At 40.4% G+C, this 23725-nt stretch overlaps 1 protein-coding gene across 1 annotated transcript in view; it reads right to left on the minus strand.

The window, feature by feature from the left end:
- Positions 1-23725, minus strand: part of LOC103464021 (adenylate cyclase 9) — a 40792-nt gene that overhangs the window by 8252 nt on the left and 8815 nt on the right. Inside the window, exons 2-5 of the mRNA XM_017305613.1 lie at positions 4330-4529; positions 1996-2103; positions 1609-1877; positions 786-888 (exon numbers count right to left, since the gene is read on the minus strand). Of these exons, the coding sequence (XP_017161102.1) occupies positions 786-888; positions 1609-1877; positions 1996-2103; positions 4330-4529 (680 nt within the window). The remainder of the gene's footprint in view (positions 1-785; positions 889-1608; positions 1878-1995; positions 2104-4329; positions 4530-23725) is intronic.

Raw genomic sequence — 23725 nt, forward strand, 5'->3', positions numbered from 1 at the left:
GATGGATGGATGGATGGATGGATGGATGGATGGATGGATGGATGGATGGATGGATGGATGGATGGATGGATGGATGGATGGATGGATGGATGGATTCATCCATCCACCCATGGATGAATGAGTGGGTGGATGGGTGGATGGATGGATGGATGGATGAACGAGTGGGTGGATGTATGGATAAATGAGTGGGTGGGTGGATGGACGAATGAATGGGTGGATGAATGGATGGATGAATGGATGGATGGATGGATACAGAAAAAACAAAACAATAATTACAAATGTCCACCACAGAGGACAATTTTTAAACTTTTAAATACTAGGATAAAATACAGTCAAAATAATTCATAGAATGTTTTAATGTGCTGCTAATAGACTTATTTAGAATATGCCAACAAAATTTTAAACCAAAATTTGCACAATAAAAAGTTTTTTGCACTTACTTTGTCTCTCCCCATAAAATGTGCTTCTACTGATGAACGTCATTTTTATGAATGAGAAAAAGGAAGGTACAAAAGCCCCACCCCTTCACATGTGGCATCATTGAAAGGCCCTAAATGTCCTCTGTAGATACCAAAAGGAATTAATTCAGTAGAATGCTGGGGGTGGGAGATATTCAAGTTTAGAAATGTCCTCTACAGAGGACAAAAATGAACTACTGGTAGTCACGAGGCTATCTAAGTGAAGTGTGTGTGTGTGTGTGTGTATGCGTGTGTGTGTGTGTGTGTGTGTGTGTGTGTGTGTGCGTGTGCGTGTGCATGTGCATGTGTGTGTGTAAGTCTGTGTACCTCTTCTTTGTAGCTGCTGCGATACGCCTTCTCCAGGGACCTTTCCAGAAAGTCCAAACTGATCTTGTTGATGGGCGGCTTGAAAAAGTAGTCCTCCATCAGACTGCAGAGAAGTCAAAGAACTAAATGTGAGTAGGATAAATACCTCTTTATTTTAAATGACTATCTGTTCATATCACCCAATTGTACGACAAATAAAAACAAATTCAGGTGATTAATCTTTCTTGTTTGAACCACTGCATAGCTTACTAACTGGAAAAATTCTGAAAAAAAAAATCAACTTTTCTAAGTTCCTGCCATTGAACCACTTTATGCTACATTAAGTTACAACCACAAATCTCCATGTATCTTATTGGGATTGTATTCATTTAAACAAAACTATAAAAAAAATAATAAAAAGAAACATAAAGATACACCAGAGTAAAATCCAGAAAGAAAAGAAGTCCACTTGTGTGTTATTTAATCTCAGTGTAGATCCAAAACGGAAACCAACCTCTACGACATGGACGTCCAGCTAAATTAGCCAGCCGGCCAAGACTGTGACCCCTGACATATGTTTCATTTCAGTAACATGGTGCTGGCAGTATCATTCTACAGGGATGCCTTTGTGGTTGTAAGGTGACAAAATGTAAAAACTAAACTGAAGCGGTATGAATACCTACGCAAGGCACAGCATGAATCTTTGCTTCACTGCATTTCTTCAGTTCAAAGGTTTATTACCAGCGAACAAGTTTACGAAAACCCTCATTATAAAACCAGATTGCTTTATTGCTCTCCGCCGTGCTATCGGCTCATAAACCCCACCTTTAACTGGCCTCCTCACCGTTCCTCCCCGATAACGTCCACGAAGTGGGCGTCGCTTTTCCGTTTGAAGTTCTTAGCACGCAGCTGGATGAGGGCAGAGTGGTCCATGCCTGTGCCTGCCGCCGCCACCGCCATGCCGAGGCTTGTGCCGGTCCCCGTGCTGGTGCTGGTCTTCTTCTCTTTCTCCTGGAGGATGTCGCACAGGGAGCTCTGGCTGGCACGCACGGCGTCCTCCAGCGGGGGGCTCAAGAGACCGTTGACCGCTTTCGGGCTGTGGCCTGGCAGGAACTTTTGAGAGGAAACCAAAAGGCGATAAAAAACAGCGGGAGGGCCCGCGTGTCGAGTAGAGTAAGTGGGGAACGCTTGGAGAAGTAGGCGATAAGTGTGGCGCTAATGTGGGCTGTACCTTGGCGCCGCTGGCCTTGTTTTCCTCCTGGCAGCCGTTCACAACAGCCACATCATCGCCCTGCTCTGCCATGGACGAGTGCACGGTGCCATGGAAAACACAGGGAGGCTGGGGAGACAAAGTGGGAGTGGGGTTTCACAAATTACAACATTTGCTCGAGCTCCAGAGGCACAACACTGATTTTTCTGTACAGTTTAGTGAAAATCGTGGCTGTCGAAGGTTCTGTCCTAAGAGACAATCACCGCCACATGTCTTCAAATGTCGCAGGAACAAAAAGGGTTTAATATGTTTTGCCTCAATCTAAATTGCGGCACACTTTTCTTATTGTTTTTTAGGCAGATATGTTCCAGGACATATTCTTCTTCCTGTTCTGGCCCAAAGTTTGAGGCGTTGCTTGAGGCTGCACCAAACACTGAAAATACTTTGTTATTGCACTCAGTCTGTCTGAACCAGGCAAATGCCAGATATTTGTTAAAAAGGTAGAGTGCCAAGGCTTTAACAAGTTACATGTAAATGATTCACCTCTGCTTTCATATATTTTAAAGCCTTCTTAATGTTTGGGAGTATGAGAAACCAGGCCCTTTGATACGGGTTTTAGCATGACTGCTGTCAGAGCTTGGTCTGCATTGGCATAAGTAAGTTGGGGCTAGTTTCCACCATGGTGGCCCTTTGTCACCTGACTTAGTGACCTTAGGATTTGGTCTCTGCTCTTTGCAGACGATGTGTGGTCTTCCTCAGGCTTTCTCAGCCGAGTACAAAGCAGCCGGGATGTGGATCAGTGCCTCCAAAACTGAGGCAATGATCTTGAGGCAGAAAAGGGTAGAGTGCCTTTTCCGAGTTGGGGACAAGGTCCCACCCCGAGTGGAGTGGAGGAGTTTAAGTATCGTGGGTCTTGAGGGGAGATGGCAGTGGGAGATCGATAGGTGGATTGGTGATGAATCTACAGTGAAGTGGGCCCTGGGAACGCCTTGGGTTGTCCCAGAGGAGTCGGGTCAAGTGGCTGGGGAGAGGGAAGTCTGGGCCTCTCTACTTAGGCTGCTACCCCCACGACTCAACCTTGGATAAGCAGAAGATAATGGGTGGTTTAAGAGATTTCGGAGAAAGTGCAGCAATTTTCAAGCACAGCAGAACCTCTCCTTCCCCACATGCTGTTGTACACTGCCTATCAGCTGGCTGAACGAAGGCTCATAAGTCAAGTAGTAGCACAGTAGTCTCCCTTCCCCTGAAGTTTCCGTCTACAACCAGTCAGACGCCTGGAAGGAAAACTTCTACATATTTTGTCCTCGCTTACAAGAAAGATTAAGTCAGCTGTTTAGAAATATATTTGTTCACCAAAAGTACAAACTTTCATAGAGTCTATATGCATGGTTGGGTTGTAGGTAAAGTAGGACATAGCTAAAGTTTACAAATTCTCATGGTCATATTGTTTGTACAATGTAAAATCTTCATAATGATATGTCAGAGAAAGCAATGGAGATACTTAAATTTCCTCTAGTTGTATCTGAAATACAGTGATACAGTGCTGCCCCAAAACACTGAGAAACTCAGTATTTTTACTAAAAGATCTCATACCAGTTGGTATGAGATGAAGTTTGTAATACAAATTGCTAAAAACGGCATGGAATAAAATATTTGGAGGCTTTTAAACTCCAAGTGTCATGAATTCTCCCTCAACAGTGATTCTTGAACACGATCTGCAAAGTGTCATCCATAAGCAGCTGTTTATATTTCTACTCAATGATAAGTATTATTTTAATATCTTTTCAATAGATGACCAAAATTATTTACCAATATCTTTTTTAGATTAATTAGTGAAAGTAAATTTAGTCATTACTGCTGCTTTCCTGTCTCGTCAATGTGCAAAACGGACATTTTGGTGGGGAAATTTAAATCCACAAAAAGAATACAGTTCAACAACTCATCTCAGTTTAAAGTGACTCCATAGGCAAATATTCAGAGAAACTGTCCTTAAAACCACAAGAACACTTTTGCCATGTAGGCTTTTTAATTTTATTTATTTCACATTGTCCTGACTCTTGTCTGCAAAGGAAAATTATCTACTGACCACATTAATTGTTGTGAGGAAACATATGGCGATGACAAAGAAAGAGGACGCTACTACTCTCAGAATGTTGTGCGCGCCTTTTCCAGATCCAGTCTTTTAGCTGCAGCTTCTCAGACCGTCTCAAAACAAATCAAGTAAAATCAGCTGCTGCATCTTTGCACCATCTTATTTCACAGCTATTCAAACAGGGATTTCCTTAATGTGACCAGTTTAATGGGACAAAACTCAATAAGCCATAGACAAAGTGTTTTCTTGAAGTACATCCTCACCACAGTTCTGTCCGATGGTTTGTGAGGCAGAAGGGACTCGGCAGCCTGTGCTGCTCCGTGGATGAGGTCCGGGGTACGAGGCTGAGGGCAGGAGGGCACGTTGACCCCTGCAAACTCCCCACCAGGCAGCCCCACCTGAGAGCAGCCACACTGCACATCATGGTCTGGCTTCCTTCCTGAGATCAGGTACGTTTTCATTCCTGGCAAAAAGACAAGACAAAATATTCTCCGTTTAGGAGCCCATAAGTACTTTGTCATCTCTCTTGTCATTTACTTTGACAGAAAGATGGACAAATCTGCAGCACACAAACAGTAAGAAAAGTGGCACATGAAACCAATACTGCGAGAAAAGGCAATTAATGATAGGGGTGGTCCAAAGTTACCAAGTCTAAATGCTGATACACCCAGTTTTCCACTGATGAGACATTCAATGCCACAGAAAAGTGATGGAAAAACAGTTAATCTTTATGTAAAATGCATAAAGCAAAGTTAATTTCATTGGCTTCATGTTTTAATCAGAGGACACGCCACACCATGTGGGAGTTTTTACTCGTGGTAGGAGGTTCGGAGATGGATTTGTTTTTTTTTTTAAAGTTGCTGTCAAACTGCTTGATATCTTACTTTGAGAGCCTTAAGTTGAGGTAATTACAGTGAATGTTTTTTTCACATCGACTCCAGTGAAGTATGCATGGAGCTAATAATGTTCTTCCTGCTCAGCCCAATGTGTGTGTATTGAGATCAGTGAGATATAATTCACAGTGTTCTGCTGCGCTAAAACCAGGTGAATTACTTTCCTGTGAAATCGCCATACTGACCATTTATGATTGTAATTCCAATGTTCTGCGAATTCCTGAGAAAGGTCAGCTAATTATCCAAATTAATAAAGTAATACAGGATGACAGGACGAACGATACAGGCATAAAGTCTCCCCAGATGAGTGAAACATCCACATAGCATAGAGTGAGGTTATGCAATATTTTTGGGTCACTGCTGTGATATTTGTTGAGTCACAGTTGTGTGGTTTTTCTGGTTAGATGCAATTTAGGAGCATCCATTTCCTGTGGCTTCATGTCTTACAACAACAAATGATAAGAAAAGCAGATAGACAATAGTGTGACCAGGAGATTAGTATCATTAAGGCGCTTACATGAAACAGAGGAAGCGAAAAAAGAGTATATCCAGTTTCTACAAAAGGAAACTTCCTTCAATAGACATGTTGGCTGTTAATTTACTCTTCCGCTAAACCTAAAATGGTAGTTAGATGTGAGCATGTCACAGCAAACTCGCTCAGTTTTATCCTTCATAAAAATCCAATTTGGTCAGTAATGGGACGTGCTGAAATCTCACAGTTAAAGCTTTACTGGCCTCTTAAGTCTTAAGTCCTCTTATTAATGCTAACTTGCAAATCATGCTAAACTCAAAATACCCATCGTAAATGCTAGGATAATGCTAGCATTCACAGTGAATGCTTTCTGTAAATGCATTCACTGCATTTACAGTGAATGCAGTGAATGCATTCACTGTAAATGCATTCACAGTGAATGCATTTACACTGTAAATGTAAATGCATTTCGTCTTCGTTTTGATCTAATAGTCAAATCCTGGTTATCTGCAGAGTTGTTTAACATCAGCTGTTCTCTCTCTCTCACACAGTGTGACGTTGCCTCTGGTCCCAACGAGCTATTCATGATCAACCCCAGAGAGCATTCTTACATAATTACAGTACGTACGAATGAATGAATTATTCCACAAGCTATCAAAATAGCCATCCTATTAAATATCAAGATGTACACAGCTGGATCATATAAGCTGGCGTATCTGGCGCAATACAGGGTTTTGCATAAACAACAAAATGAAAAAAAAATAAAGACAAATCTTTCTTGTAAAATAATACACTTGATATAATTCTTAAAGGGGTTGCTTTTTGTGTTCCATACCCAGGGGCAGCTGAACCTGATGCCGTTTTCCTCTTTGTTTTGAGAAAATGTAACAGTGAAAATCCTTCAGAAAGTATCTAAAATTTCTGGTTTGCAAGCTCACCAAATTAATTTGTTACAAGAGCCAAGGTGAGGCGAGAGATGAAAGTCTGTTGTAAATGTACAGCTATGTCAATAGATAACTTGCACAAGTGTACTTTTATTACCCTCCCTGTGCAAGAAGTGGCTCCAATTCACTGCTGTTGCTTTACAGAGTCATAATAATCAATGATTTACACTAACTGGAAAAAAGATTAGGCTTCAACCTAAATTTGAATCTGACCATTGACTCTTGGAGGTTAACACTTAGCTCATTTTGGTACCAAATGGTACAGAGTACAAACGACAGATAATAATGAAAAAACATAAGATCCAGCAGCCACTTCAAGAACATTTCGAAGTACAATTTCAGTACTTTCCAATTTCATCAACAGTATGACTGAAGGAGGAGAGTAACAACATTTAAAGTACCTTTGTCCTCCATTGACCCATTCCAGATGTCCGATACTCATATAACCGTCACTACACAATGTCCAGATTCTGTGTTTTTCTACATTTCTCTCTGAATGTGCCAGGAGTCTTTGTGATGCCATCAATTCCCTTCACTGGGTAGACTAGACTTACCAGATACTTGAAAATGTAAGTACCCATCATTGACCAGTTTGGAACAAACCCTTCTAGATGTTTAAACCTTAGCAGAACATGCAGCTTAAATATTACTTATTATTATGCTAAAATATATGATGGACTTGGTTTTACTGAGCATCCAGCATTGGTTTATAATTTCATCTGGTGTGTTTTACATGTTAAAATTTAACTGCTTTATCTAACCCATTGCTTTGCTTGTCATATGGCAGATATTTCTGTGAAGTCAGAACATCAGAAACACAGATGAAAGAACACAGAGTAATTAATAACACAAAAATTGCATACAATCACAGCTGAACACAGTAAGACTACGGGGTACCATCCACTCCAAAAACTGTATAACTCAAAAAATAAGAAAAATATACAGAAACAGTAATTCTCCCTCTGCATTTACCGTATTTTTAAAAAGTCTGAAAACCTATCCAAGACATCAAAGCAAAAGAAAACTCAAAAACATAAACGATATGCATGTTTGTTTACATTACATTCTTCAAAAAGGGGCTCTACTTCCATCAGGCAGCCATAGTGATGCATACACATGCTGACAAGCAGACAGTAATGCAACACTGGGTGTTTCACCAACGATGTTTGCATATCAGCCCAGGGCTCTGGCCTGTTCACACTAGTGTAGAGCCAACAAGGAAATACACAAACAGAGGATTAGAGAGGTGGCTCGTAGCCAGCTGATATCAGCCTGTCCAAACACACAGCAACCCGGCTAGCTGGCCTCGGCGAACAGATCTGTCCCTGACAGCTTAGAGACAACCGGAGGCGGACCAGGAGTCTGCATTGCAACCTTGACCAGAAATATGAGGACAACCCATCTCTAATTGCTCATTCATTCATTCATTCATTCATTCATTCATTCATTCATTCATTCATTCATTCATTCATTCATTCATTCATTCACTGTTTTCCACTGAGACAGGATTGGCAAAGGGAGAATAAGAACCAGGGACAGGCATTATTGATCAGGGTTTCTACATATTTCACGAACTGAAACTTAAAACCTCTAAAGACCATTGTGAACCGTAGTTTTCTCTCCATAGTAGCAACTTTTTTTTTAAACAAAATTATTTAATAGCCAAGACTGGTGTTTAAAATTCACTAAACATCCGACTTTAGAGTTTGTGTCGCACCAAATGCAGCTCTTCTCAGTGCTAGTAGAAGTAGCAGCGTTGAATGTTTTCTAGGTAGCTTTAGCCACAGCAGGGAATCAAAACTGTGGCATTTCTGAGGTACGTTTGTGGCTCTTAGCTGCAACTATGTGCTTCCCCCACTGTATATTTGTCTCTACAGAATTAACCCCGTAGTTCGAAGCTTTTTTGCACAGAATGTAGCATGCAGTCATACCATGTATGGTCGTAGCATACATCGCATATATTGTATGGTTAGCATGCAGTCATACCATGTATGGTTGTATGCCAACAACCAAACTTCATCCATTCAACTGCCAATAACTTTGCACTTATCCATGATAGATGCAAAAAAGCTAGTTAAATAGATAGCTAGCAAGGGTACATTAGCAACTAGTTAGCAGTAGTTGAAAATGTCTCAAGTCACATAACGACAGCATGTATTGAAGATGTTTGAATACAACTCAAACTTTTGCCTGATAGAAAAGTCAGGCAACAAAAAAAAAACAACTACATAGAATATAGGATATTTAAGGTATTTAAGGCCAACTTTCATTAAATTCAAGATATTTTAAGGCCTTAATTTTAGATACATAAATGTAATTAATTTCAATTAATCCAATGAAAGTGCCACAGAAAAGAGGTCTCCTTTTGTTGTATGCTACTAGCAAAACTAGCTTAGGAAAATGTTGAATGTTTTCCAGTCCAGATAAGGAAGGATCATTTCTTTGACAGCCATTCTCAAAGAAATGATTCCCCTGATAAGTTTTTATTTTAAACAGGAACAGATAAAAAAAAAAAAGAAGGCAGCAATGTTAGAGCCTCTTTAGCTGCGACCGACGACCACCCCACCTACGTGTATGTAAAACCTTTGTGCGTCAGTCTGACGCTAGCCGGGTGCATTCATGTGTTAGTTTGTGTACTACAGAATCTCTGCAACATTTTTAGCGAATCAAACACACACGCATAGCATATTTTTCATTCCTTCACCATCCAGCGAGTGAATACCATCTGAATCTTGAGTAATAACAGAGTAGCCTCTTCAATAAACACGGGACACAAAACGCACGGCCGCAACGGTCCTGACGTTCACCTCACAGATCTCAGCCTTGCATGTAACGCGCCAAAGGATTGCTGGAGTTCTTTCAATATCCCAAATGACACAGGAACCTGCTTGTAAACATATATCGACCTGACCTTGTTACAAGAAGAACTTGCATGGGCTGATGCAAAAATAATTGCAGTCCACTATAAGCTGAGCTGAAAGACCCCAGTTTAATAGATCAACAGTAGAACCAACCGGCCAATCAACAACTCTGATGAACAGTAGACTTTCTGTCTACAGAAATTAATAAATCATTAGAGAGTGCATGACTAATAACTTCCAGGATGGTCTACTCTCTCACAAAAGGGTTCGCTCTCGCTCTCATACCATCCATTAGCTTCTCTCCAAGTACATTAGCAGGACCTTCACCTTCTCACCCACCTTCACCTTGGCCTGAGCTGTTGCTGACAACTTCAGTAAAACCATTTTATTTTTTTATTTAGAAATTACAGTAACCTGAAAGATGAATGAGTGAGGGCTTACCTGTTATCACCACAAACCCAAAATTAAAATTTAATTGAAAAGTTATTTCACTAAACACATTCACATAGTCATTGCAAAGAAATGCTTTTATAAAACATAGAATGTTGAGTGGAAGGAAAAAGTGTGGTCAAACTGTTTCACAACAGGAATGATTTTAGCAACTGCAGAGGATAACCAAGCAACAGTCAATTTCATTTGGTTAAACGACTCCTGTACCAGAAAAAAACAGCAAAGAATGTAACTAATGAGACTGAAGACTAGATTTTCCTAAATTTTCCTAAAATTCCTAAATGTCTTTGTTATTCTCTTTTGTTAAAGCACAAGAACGTTGGATTGGTTTGTGTACCGTACATAAATAAGCTTAGCCACAGAGGTTCAAAATCATCTCTTTGGAATAAAATGAATCTTGCATTTCTTTTATGAAATAAAGATTAAAGGATTTGGAGGAAGAGAGGCACAGAACCCAAGCTGCTAGAGGTCCACTTAAAGTTTCCACAGACGGCAATGATTTGGGAAACTGCCGTGTTTTATAAGGTCTAAAGTCAGTGCAGCCATTCAGCCACACAGAAAAGGAGCCAAGTATTAATGTCATATAAACTGAACACACTTTTTAATATGCTGATATTCTTTCTTGGTCTTATGTAAAAAAAAAAAAAAAAGTAATAACTCTACATTTTTAGTTTTGCTGAAATAAATAAATAAATAAATATTTCAGTTTCATTTATTGAGACAGACCCGTGTATAATTAAAATCGTGCTGCTTTTCAATCAGCTGAGTTCAAAGATGATTATTCTTCTAAGCCCACTCAACTAAATGATCACAGTAGAGCTGAAAAGGAGCCATGTCTTCGCCTCTGCTCACAGATGTGCAGAACCTCAATCATTTTGAAACCTAACTATTTTTACACAAACGTTTTAAACTTTGTGTTCACAAAATACCAAGACTTGCGCCTAAACACAAACTCTGCGTCATCCATTCTACAATTATTGTTAATGATTCTAACTGGTGTTTTTTTATGACCTGGTCTCAAATGGCCGAGTTCTTCAAATTCCAGTCAGGTGACAGAAACATGTCAGCCGCGTATTTTCTATGCAAAATGAAAAGTGGCCTTTAACAGAGAAAGAGCCCTGATACAGTCAAACACGGCGTCAATTGAAGTTTGCCATATTTCTTCCATCTAAACAGATTAAACTGCGGGGTTCATGCTGCAAAACAGGCAAAAAAAAAAGCCGACATGTTTCAAACACAAAGACGAGATGGTGGAAAGAGGCAGAAAGCTCCAGACATGGTAAAATAGGATCAAGAGAGCAGATGTGCTTTGAAGGCCTGGATTTCCAGCATGCCTTTCATAACCCACATTCTTCATCCATGTCCACTTCAGCCTTTCTTACTTTATCAGCCATAAATTTGGACAACAAACCTTGACATCTGAGGTCATTCAACAGCTTGAGAGAGCAGGCGGTGGAAATATCGGCCTTTTCCGACAGCAAAGTGCACCAAAGACGCTCTCAGTTTGTAATTACTGTATGACACATGTGTTGGATGTCTGTGTGTGTGAGAATAACTGTATTGGTTTCAGGGAAATCATATTTAATGCAAGTGCATCCCAAAGTCGAGAGTGAGCTCTAGCTAACAAACTCAAGTCATCAATTTGATTTGACATTTATGGCTATGGAGGCTAATAGGAAGCTGACATGGTGTCAGTTCTTCTATAATTTAAAATCAGAAAGAAAAAACTGTTCACTGGTTTTTATTACGTTAGCATGGGGGACAGAAATATTTTTATCTGAGCAAAAGTTGGTGAGGATAAAGTTTTTCTGTTAAAAACATGAAACCAGCTGAAAACCAGGTTACCTGATTTAACCAGGTAACACAAAGCAAAGACAGAAGGAATCTATTCGGTGGTAAACTGTTAATCAACTAATGACAAATCCTCTGATTGAAACGGGGACGTCCCACTTTCTCTGGGAATATTTTCCAATCTCTGTGACTCGTTCGACGACTGGCCCAGGAAGATGGGACTCACGTGCTGAGACAAACGAACTCTACGTGAACACGCATTCGCATGCGCCGGGGAGAATCTGAAAAGGTGTGTACTCAGACAAATCCGTCCGTCCGCTGGTGAAGAAAACAAGGGGGAATGAAAAGGAAGTGCAGCTGAGTCGTCACATTCCACATGCACACTCGAAGACCGTCCACTAACTGGACGCAACGCTGCAGAGAAAGGCTTCTCCACGAACACTCTCTCAACTTTTGTTTTGCTTCCTTTCTTTCTCTTACTCTCCAATTGATATTCATAAACTAAACCAGTGTTTGGGGTTGTTGATGAAATACACAGCTAAAAATGAATAAATAAATAAAACCAGTCCAAAGCGCCGCCGGAAGAGCGAACGCTTTCAGCTAAAATCTGACATTTTAGATTATCCCCGGAGGGTCATCCCAGCCCCAACTCCGCACTTCCTGACAAATACCCTTTCACCTTGTGGCAGCTTACAACCACATGATCAAACCCATCCCCAGTGACCCAAAGATCGCCACCTCCCTTCTGGTCCCACACAAATTAATGTGTACTTGCATGTGAATATGAATGGAGGATAAGCCTCGTCAACAATAAGCTTTGTTACTGCTGCTTTTATAATGCATGGCACATTGAAAATAAAAGAAAACCCCACATTTATCCTGTTCAAAAGAAGGCAAATGGAACTTTTTCCTCCCCATTCACTGAGTAAGTGAATTCAAATTAAAGTCCAGATTTTTCCCAAATTCTGCTAGTATAATAAAAAAAATTTAATGTACTCTATTAACATTTCTACCACAAGGAAATACATGCGACCGACTCTACAGTCACTTTATTCGGCACTTTCATCTCGCTGCTTGCAAAAGTTAGAAAATAAACAACTGAAAGAGAAAAAAAACAGACTTAAATTTGTTTTTTCCCCCCTTTCAAAAGACTTCCATCTGTTCAGATTTTCTCCACTTTSTTTTACAAAGCCTCACATTTCAGCAGACCTCTCTCGCTTTGAGTCACCGTCAGGTAATTTGTCTACTTCTGTCCTTTTTAGCCGTCTCACTTAAACTCTCTCCCACAGTTCACGCTCTTCTTCTTTTTTTTTTTTTTTTCCTTCTCGGTACACCCACACACCAGCAGCTCCCTTCCTCTCCGGTTTTCTCCCTGGTCGCTGGTGGGTCTTGAGAACGCGGCTCAACAATAGCAGAAGCCTCCATATTTGGACACGCTGATGGAGCCCAGGGACGAAGCTCTCACACGGTCCTCCTTCAAATACCCTCCCCACGTCTACATCAATCCCTCCTTTCTGCCATCATCTCAGTCCAGGGACTTCCTCACTTGCTCCCCTCCCCACATCTTCTTTGGCTTATTTCTTTCTTTTGTTTAAAAAGAAGGGATTTAATGATCCATCTCTAGGGAGCCGCGTGGATGACTGAGCATGGCTTCTTGGGGTTTTGGGGTCAAACATGAGACTTTTATGGCATCACTCTGAGGATACAGAGGTATTTATGATTAGATCGGACAGGGACGTCAACAATACGGCTTTGCAGATTCAACCTCCCCCCTTGTTGAGCAATCACCGGTCTGTGTCCTCAGTAGGTCGCACAAGTGTTTCTGTGGTGTGCAGCGAGCTGACAGGAGCAGTGACGCACACTCCGACTGCCACTGCGTCATACTCGATAAATACACAAGACACGCAGCTGTTAAAAAGGACTTTTGGAGTCGGTGTTCACGGATTCTCCGGGTTTCTCTCGGGGAGGCTGCAGCCCGTCAGTGGAAGAGTTTCTATAACCCGCTGAGTTTAGCAGTAGATAATTAGGCTCATAAGGGGTTTGAAAGACTTTTTTTTTTGTAATGGAAAACATATAATCTTATGTAAGTTTCATGTTTGCTGCTTTGGGGGAATCAGTCTGCAGTCTAGCAAGTCCACACACTCAGTGCCTAAAGTTAGGCTGTGGGAAATCCTTGGAAAAAGGTCATGACCAGAAAATATGCTCCATCTTTCAACCACTTCTCTCTCTCTCTCCCTCTCTCTCTGCTTCTTCCATTTTTCTTTTCTTCCCTCCTGGTGTAGCACAAATCCCTCTCTCCTCCACAGAGGAAAAAAGACATCGCATCCAATTCAGATAAGAAATTTGATTCAAGCAACAACGTGGCGCGGCCTGGCGGACCGCGCGTCGACTGTGAAACCGAACACAGGCCAACTTATTTTATCGATGCCGATTAAATGGCAGTGAAATCAGAATCCATTCGAACGTTATCTAACAAACCAGTCAATTATCTCTTAACATTTCAACAATACTTAATGAATTCTGTATACCTAACCAAAAACGACAACTTACTGTTTGGTAAATCGTTCTCGTCGTTTTGCAAATTTCTAACCATCTTGTATCTTTGCAGTCAGATTGTGAAATTGTAGAAAAATGTTTGTTATATTCACACCTCATTTTTTCTGGTTGCAAACTTAACTTTAACTTAACGGACCTTCTTGGGTCATACCAACACAAACCAGTGCATATTTAAAGGAAAACACAAGCTTTTCAACACTTTCTTACTGAAAAGTGTCGCAATCATTTCACCAGTTTTTGCTCCCGTTTGACCCACAGGTTTGATATGAGTCTACATGACTTGTGGCAAATAGTGAATGAGATTCCTTAACTTGACTTGCTGCCTTGACGAGGCGCAGGAAACGGTGATATTTACACGTTTCACGGTCGGTATGAGGTTGTTTCCCTGAAGCACTGGATTTGGTTTATGCCAAGCCGCTCTTCTCTTCTAAAAGTAAATCTGAAGGATTTACTTTTAGGCTCTTCTGTCCAAAGAACAACACCGCACTAGTTCTGGCCTTTGTAGGTCTGTCTAGCAAACTTCAGTAAACTTAAACTTCAGCTTGGCTTTTATGCTTTTCTAATGCTTCAGTCTTGCACACCTTGTGGAAAAGTCAAACGTGTGCAGCCTGAGTTTGATTGTAAAGTCGTTAACTTTCGTCTTATCTGCAAAAAGAACCTGCTGTCGGCTCATGGTGACACGTCAGGTGTTTAAATTAGTTCATTTTGTTAACTGTTGGTCACCTATTTGTATTTGTGAAGTCCTTGCAAACCTGGGTTATGACCTCAAACGTCTCCCACACCCTTCCCAACACAGACTAAATACCTTCGCTGTTTTATGGCTATAAAACTCAGCACAGGGAAGGGTAAGGAAGCTCTTAACAGGCTTGAGGTCACAGATTGTATCTATTATTCAGGACAACCACTTAAGCACAACGGCATTCCAGAGAAAACACGAGCCACAACACACCCGTACAAACACAGAGGTAAACGGAAATGGTGATCATTTCTTTAAACGCTGCTAAATTACAAACACACTCAAAGAAAATACCCCCCCCCCCAAAAAAAATTGGAGTTAATTGAAAGTTGATATACAAAAGTCCAAATTAATCCACCCAAGATCAAATGGAAACGACATGTTTTAACTGCACAGTGTGCGAGTCGGTTTATTAGTGACCAAACAGGAGCCATAAAAGATCAGCTGTTGTACCCAGAGAGACATTTTAGGAAAATTCAAAGTCTTCAACATGAAAGGCAACTTCTTTACATGAGGAGGTTTTTTTCTTTTTTTCAGAATATCAGCAAAGTGTAAAAGCCCAGAGCGTCCGGCAGCAGATAACAGTGACGCCTGGATCAGGCAGTCGTACTCAGCTCTCTGTGTGAAAAACTCACCTCATAATGTGATTCTGAAACTATTTAAGAAATTCAATTTTAACTTTTGGTTTCCTTTTATCTCAATGGGGGGAAAAAAAGGCTCATTTAAGGTGTTGGTGAAGCATTTGTATGTTGTGGTTTTACGTTTTGTAGAGCTGAAAGACCTGACGGCACCCCAGTTTCGGCTTCAGCCGCTAAGTCGTTATTTAAAAACTCCAGGTATTTTATTGGGTTTATAATTTGAAGAACTCTAATAGAACTGTGTGTCAGTATCCCTAAATAAACATCCCATTTTTTTACATCATTTTAGGCTGAAACAACACAACCATATGTTTTTAGTTAGGATTTATTTCCAAAAGCATTCACATAAAAATGACTTCACACAGGTTTTCACAACGCCAAAGGTAGCAATGAAGTCGGATAAGCGTTAGCGACACGCCTCGGCTGCGGGAGCCAGTTAGAAATCACGTACCAGTCCGACCCATTACGCAGAGTCACGTGGTAATCATCAAGACTATTAGATAATCGTCAAGCGCATTGCAAATACCACTAACACCTTGAATCAGAGCACCCATTATGTAACGGTTAACTAAATGATTGATGACACGTGAGGCAGGTGGATAATATGTTTGGACACGATTATGAAGCTTAACGTTTTCTAAAAATAGAACTTTTTCTGCAACACCAACAGAAAAGTGCGTGAACAGATTGTGCAAACACGAATGTTTGACTGTCCTGGACGTCCAAACACACCTCTGAAGGTCTGTTTGCGAACTCAAACCTCTGGTGCCGTTTCACATTTTATCACTTCACAGCCGTAAACTTCAACGTGTTTTAATGGGACTCGCACACGAATCGACAGTAAGCGGCGCATAAAACACACATGGTTTTTCAAAATCTTTTTTTTTTTTTTTCTACAAATAATACTCTGTATATGTATTGAGCCCCACGTCGTTTTGTTTTACAAAAATATTTTTGTGGGCAACGCCCGTGTTTTTTTTTTTTCTCGTATTTGTTTTGTTGAAAGTGAAATAGTTCAGAAAGAGAAAGAAAAAAAATCACACAAAACAGAAAAAGAAGCAAACAAAGACAGAAAAAGACAAAGACGCAACAAAAAAGAAAAAAAAAGGGATGTTAGTTATGCTGGGAAATATCAAATCAAAACTCAGAGCTTTGAAAATGTGCATATAGAGACACCAGCCGTCCAATCTGATTGAGCTTCTGCTAATTTGGACATGAAAACTTTTCACATTCTTTGTGCTGATTCACTGTAAAAATCTGAAAATGAAAAAAAAAAAATACACTGCAGTTTCTTTTTGCAATCTTGCAAAGTACTGGACCTTGCCGTTGAATACATTGTATTGTTTAACGGTTCTGTTAGTTTTCTGTCCTTACGGAGGTGGGAGTAGAAATATGTGAAGGCGGTGAGGGTGTGTTGTGTGTCTGTAATCAGGCAAGGACGGGGCACGGCATGGCTTATCAACAGCCAACACACATACAAACAAACTTGACTCATGACATTCTTGAGCAACAGAAATGACAAACCTCAAGTGAAGTGTGTGGGATGTATGAAAAAAAAAAAAAGAGAGAGAAAAAAACACAGAGTTGATTAGATGTCCATGTGGGGAGACACTGGCTGAAGGTTACTACAGATCTATTCAGAGGGAGAGAGAGATCCAGATGATGACAGATGTAGTTACAAGAAATCTGTTGAGAAACTGAGAGGAACATTCGGGATAATGAAAACAGTTACTGAACGTCTATTGGGAGTCCCTGATCTGTTGCTATCGGAGGAAAACAACTGGAGCTAAACGACTGATGATAGCCCGTCGCAAACCGGTCCAACTTCATGAAGACGGAGTCCTACAGAGCTCCAGCCTGGGTCTTTTAAGGATCTGTTTAAGTGGTTCCCTTTGGCTGTACACAAGAGGAATACGTTTCAAAAACAACATGTGGGTTCATTGATTTCAATTCATCAGAAATTTCCTGGAATCAACACTGATTTAAAAAAAAAAAAAAAAACAGGCTCAAGTGGACATATAACTTTGTCTTAAAACTTTTAATAAGGAAATCTTGAGTGTTTTTTGCTGGGCTGTGATCTATTAACCCTTCTTTTGTTGCAACGTAAGAGATGTTCACACAAGTGTTGCCGATCCAAGTGGAGTCTACAGTCTTAAAGGCACAAGTCTAAGTCGAGTTTGAAGTCTGAGGCTCCGACTTTAATCACCGTCTCCGAGTCATGACACACTACGTTACGTAATTTCTTTAAAGAATTCATTTTACGGCGCTAAGTGGACCGATCTGGAACTGGAAAACCAGAACTATGTGAAGATCAGAGGAGGAGACATTTTCACAAACTAGGGAAGCCTTTGGGATTACAGAGTTCTAGATTTGCTGCCCGAGCCCGACCTGAAATCGGGGCCGAGTTGTTATTTGCTTGATCTGCGAGTCGGGTCTGGCCGTTTAATATGCCTGCGACTCACGGTGAGGCTTTCAACCCAAAGAAGAGCGCACCGAGTCTCGGACATGGCGGTGGAAGCCTCCAGAGTCCTGATGACTGATGGTTAAAACCTGAACACAACCCAGAGGTCCCACAGGATGATGATCCCAAACTCTATGGTAAAATCACAAATATAAAACCAACAAACGTGCTCTGAAGAAAAAAAAACAAACAAAAACATTCTTTTTCCATGAAATTCCTGTATTCTTCCCTGTTTTCTTTTGTCGGGGCAAAGCGGCCGAATTGAAGAAAAGACGAACCGCCTGAAGCGATGGCAAAAAATGATTTTGGTGACAACCTAACATTAAAAAACAAAACCAACACAGGCGCAGCATTAACAGCAACAAACAGCATTGAGATGACCTCATACCGGCTGTCAGGTCACCTGCCAGAGACGGGTTTCAGTGTAAGCAGCACGTGTGTGTGCCAGAGTAATCAGGCCAAAGACTTTGATCAGACTATTTGCTTTATTTCCTTATCTTTATAATACAACAAACACTAACAAGCGCTTTGTTTGACAAGTCAATGCATCAGTGCAGGCGACACTGAGAGATGAAGGTCACTTCCTGCTTTCACCCTTCTGAGTCTTTTTTTTTTGCCTTTTTATTATTTTTGCATGTCTTTGGCTTTGCTGGTGCAAACTGCATAGTCTTTGAAACTGAACAGAGAAATGTGTGTTTCTTTGGCAGCTTTTAGAGCCACTCACTCCAACTCAAACTGGACTTTTATTGAACACATGAGCATTACATTTTTTTCTCATCCCTTCAAAATGTTTTGTTTATTTTGCTTTACCCTTAGTGAAGATATATATTTTTCCATCTACTGTAAATTTACCAATTTGCATACAAGGGATGTAAATTGGTACTTTGTACAAAAAATAAACCTTTATCCAAGTCAGTTTGCTGCTTTGTGAATAATATCCTTTCTGACAAAGTTCCTATTTGCATTTACATGATGGGGAAAAATATAAAATGCTTGTTTTTTTCTAATAAAAAGACAAAGAGAGACGTTTATGACACTGGAATTAAAGGGGCTAAAAAGTTTCAGAAATTTTGTAAATATTTATTATACATGACTAGGCCTGTCACAATAAGCAATAAATCAATTAGTCGCACGATAAATTAAATAAAACAAACTCAATGATTTCCATTGATTGAGTTTGACTGGATGAAAAACGTCTCCAGTCTTATGCTTTGGTCTGAACTAAGGAGAATTTAGTTTACAGAGACTTCATAATTTACTAGCTGCTTCTGCTGTTTGTTTATTTGTTCTGGATATTTCAAATATCTTCCAGTTCCAGTTTTAAATGTTGATTAGAATTGAAAGTTTGTCGATCGTTGAGAATGTGTTCTTGCATTATTATGCCATAATATTACTTGAAAATGGTCTCAAAACAATGATATTATCGTTTATCGCAATAACTTGTGTGACAATTTATCGCACAGCAAAATTTGCCATTGTGACAGGCCTAAACAAGAACGGAAGTTAACAACGGCACTCTTAAAGTGAATATTTTTATTGCTATATTTTTTGAGACGATAAACATGCAAAGATTTTAATTATAAAACAACTTTACACAAAAAAATAACATTCAGTAGAATCAATGTTTCTGCTAATTGTTTAACCGACCCAACCTCAAGTAACGTTCATCTGAAAATATTTAATTTGTGTATATTTTGGGGATTGTAGGGGTAAATTTTTGGTTGTTCGCTTGCCAAAAAAAAAAAAAAAAAGGAACAAAAAAAAACTTCTACTGTAAAACAGGGATTTAAAAGGTCAAAATGTTGAAATGTCATTACTATTGTTGGGAATAGTAAGCCCTGAAGTTTTTGATTTTTTTTTTAAACCGAAAAGTTAGAAACATGTTGACTGGTAGAATCGCTATATTAAACCTAAAGAAGCCTTTTTAGCGCTAAACGGTCACATGTGAAGAGACGCCCAGTGGCTCACCACCAACTGATTGCATGAAAACTAAAATTCAAAGAAGATAAATATAAAATAATTCATCAACTACAACATTGCTTTTTCAACAAGAAGCTCAAGGAATTAAACAAAATACGTTTTGTGAATTTAGTTTTGATTTTCATTTCAGTCTTAATATTTAAGCCGTCCACTATCAAACAGCAAAGTATTTACCGAGCTCAGTCTCCAGACAAGGATCTGCTTGTCTTTACCTTAAAACAGTCACTAAAGCCAAATACGGAGTCAAGAATAGCAAAGCCATGACACACCAGCTCCAGTCAGTTTGTAGTCCGGGATCTCTCATCTGCAGCTGCATATTTGGGTGGCATGTTTGATTTAGCACAGACTAGCTGGCCTGAGGAAACGGGATCGCGCTGTGTCTTACTGTAACAGTGGCACGGATTATTTGTGCACACATGGCTGCATGCACACACACAACAACAGAGAAAGACTCGTGCGTGTGTGGGGGCGCGCACACACACACACACACATGGAAGTGGTACTTTTAGATGACACAAATGTAAACTGAAAAGGAGCCTGCGCTATGCCATGAAAGTCTGAGAAGTGTTCAGGGTTCACCTTAAGTCAAGGCAGTACGCAGCAGAGTGAGTGTTTGTGAAACATCGAGGAGCAAAAGGTGAGGAAAACTTTTACAGACAGACGTGTGACCTGAAAACAACTGGAAAGCAACTCAAATGTTTTCCTTTTTAACGCTAATACGCTCCAGGAAAGTTTAAAAAGCATCAGCTTAGAAAATGATGATACGCTATAACGGCTAACTCATAAAAGATGCAGAACAGAAAAACGGCCTCAGCAAAAGAGACATAAGATCAGACTACAGCTGAAACGATACATCAGATTAATCGTGATGAATCGATTACAGAAATAATCGTCGACTAATTTAGTAACCATTGACTCATTTAATCTTGTAGTATAATGTATTTCTAATGTCGCATAAAAAAACTGAAGTAGCTCAGTCAGAAATCTGAAGAATGTGCCAATTTTTATATCAAATTAATCGTCAAAACAAGAATAATCGGTTTCTAAAATAATCGTTAGTTGCAGCCATATATCGGACATGGTGAGTCAAACACAAAGTCTTGGATAAATCTCTTGCAAAACAATTAATGACGAATAATTAATTAATAATCGATACACTGTATTTCCAAAACAACGGATGAGCATTTATTTGGATGCTCAGCTGTTGAAATAATTCATCTGAAGCTCCCTACTATCCTCCAACAGTTCTGAGAAAATGGACTCGTTCTCAGGAGGTCTTTTACTTAAAGCATGTCACCCTAACTAGGGGAGCAGCTGTGCATCAACTCCAATCATTTAATGTCTTCACAACTTCATACTTCAGTCACTTGTGGTGTTGTAACAAAGTGGAAGTGATTTGAAACAACTGCAACTAAGCCTCAAAGTGATCAGCTGATGATGAGAAGCATAATATGCACAAGGCAGCTACTTTCTGAAATCTGGAGATGCAGACCTCAAAACTTCATGTGGTCTTCAGATTAGTCCAAGACCAGTGTGGAGTGGGCTTCGTAGAGTGGGTTTCCACAGCCGAACGAACAGCTGCATTCAGGCCTTAAATCATCTGGTGCAGCACACGGTGTTGAAAGCAGTGGTGTAAAGCACACAGTAACCAGAATAGAGCAATGAAGACATGATAAATCATGCCTCGCTGCTTGATAATCCAATGGTTCAATCTGGGTTTGGCAGCTGCCATGAGAGCAGCTTTTCACTGACGGCATTTTCCTTTCATTCATATTTGTTGGAAGGTTGATGAGTGAGTGGTGTGACAACGCAGGACAAAGCAGAATTTACTGTGATAAAATGAGTTAAAAACAGTGGAAATGCACTGAGATATTGGCTGGTGACCGTAATCGGATGATTTTAATTTAAAAATCATCTGATGCCTTGAAATTGGGTCTCTGTCTCTTTAAGAAGCCCCTGTCCTTTCTGACACTCTGCCTTCAGTATGTCATCCCAACAATGCTTCTCCATTGCCATTTACAACTGTTCTCAGAAGCGTTGCAGTTTGTGCAACAAGCTCGGCAGATGCGCTGTTCCACCTGGTGTTTGCTAATTGCTGCTGCTGCTAGTCTGGAGGAGCTGAGTGGGGAAGGGGTGGCAGAGGGGTGCTCTGTCAAGCTCTGCTGGAGACTTATCCTCCAAGGCTGAGGTTTTGGTAAACACCTTTCAGGAGCAAACGTTAAGAATGGCCGCAGAAGGAGATTCAAGGATTTCTCAAACACGCATGAACGAGTCACAGCAACACACCGGGTATAGTTTTAATGATGAGGGAATTACATTATATCAAGATAGAAAGCTATTAAAAAGTTCATTTCTCATAATACCCCCAGTTAATCAGTGACCTCCTTGTAGGAAACCGATCGATGATCGGTTTCCTACACTTGGAAGCACTTGGAAGCAAGTGCTTCCAAGTGCAGATGCATTAGCTGCACCACTCTTAAGCCCTTTCTCATCATGCCTGGCTTTAACCAGTTCTTCTCCAGTCAGCCCCGGCTAGATTCGTCTCCATTTGCAGATCCTGAAAGTTCGTCCCTGTTTTTTGGAACCACCTCAAGGGTGATGCGCGCTGGTCCAAGCTGGATATTGTGCACAAGCTCTTTGACTGGCAGCAGACTGCATTCATTGATTGGCCCCATCTCAACCAGTCCACAATGAGAACATAGTAAAGATGCAAGAGCTGTAAGTTGATAATTTCATGATCAAACCTTGATGATGACCAGACCTTTTTCTCAGTTCTGGAGCAAGAGCGCAAACCTTCAACTGGACATTGGAACCCACCACAAAAATATGCATTGAGAAATGTCGGGAAGATAGCCACCCAATGGTACACGTTCAAAATGACATGACTGGAGTATTGACCACAGCTCCTGTGCACTCATGGCCGGTCCACCATCCCCGCCAAGTTCCTGTTCATATTCACGCCCCCTTAGTGAGGAACACACTGTCAATGCAGACACACTCACCTTGACTAGAACCAAGTGAAACACTAGCCGGCTAGACTGAGTCTTGACAATGGAGAAGGGGATTTACACAGCATTCTTTTCTCATTCTGAGAAGTTTTTCACTTTTCGTACCAGTTAGCTTCCTAACAATGACCAAACTTTTGTACATAATAATGATTTAGAATAGGGGTCTCAAACTTAAGTACCGAGGGGCTGGTGTGTTTTAGATGCATTTCTTCTGCCTTATTACACTTGAATCAAATAATTTGGTGGTTAGAAGAACTCCCAGAAACGTGACTGAATGCCATTTGGTTGAGGTGCATTGCAGCAGGGATGGATCTAAACATTACAGGACACCAGCTCATGAAGACAAGAGTCTGAGACCCAATGCTAACAAAAGCAAACTCCTGCCAAACAAGATGAAAACATTTAAGTTCTGTTAAAGTAAATACATGTTTTAATCAATGCAGTCTTAAACAATTAGGCAACTCTGCAGTCTAAGAAGTTTTTTTGCGATATGCATGTTGCGCATTGTCCAAAACAGTCCCTCAGTGGATTGGTTGTTGATCCTTGGAAGTACATGGGGAACTGAGCGACTAATAAAACAGGACTCAAAGCCTGAGATTGGATTCGTTCAATTCGTTCAGGGAGATCTGGAGCAAAGCTTTGACTAAAGACAGACGGACAAACAGCATAAAAACAGTGTTACACAACAGGCCGCGGATACAGACATGGGTGACAGGTGGGAGACTGAGGCAACGAGAGAGACAGCAACAGTGAAGAAAAGCAAAGGCAAGGATGTGAAAATTCAAAGTGTTGCAGGCACAAACACGGGAGACAGACAATTTGTCACTAATCCCGCTAGATCATGTGGTGTTATGACTAAAACACTGACT

The sequence above is a fragment of the Poecilia reticulata genome, linkage group LG1 (genome assembly GCF_000633615.1).
Source record: "Poecilia reticulata strain Guanapo linkage group LG1, Guppy_female_1.0+MT, whole genome shotgun sequence".
In the NCBI taxonomy this organism is placed as follows: domain Eukaryota; kingdom Metazoa; phylum Chordata; class Actinopteri; order Cyprinodontiformes; family Poeciliidae; genus Poecilia; species Poecilia reticulata.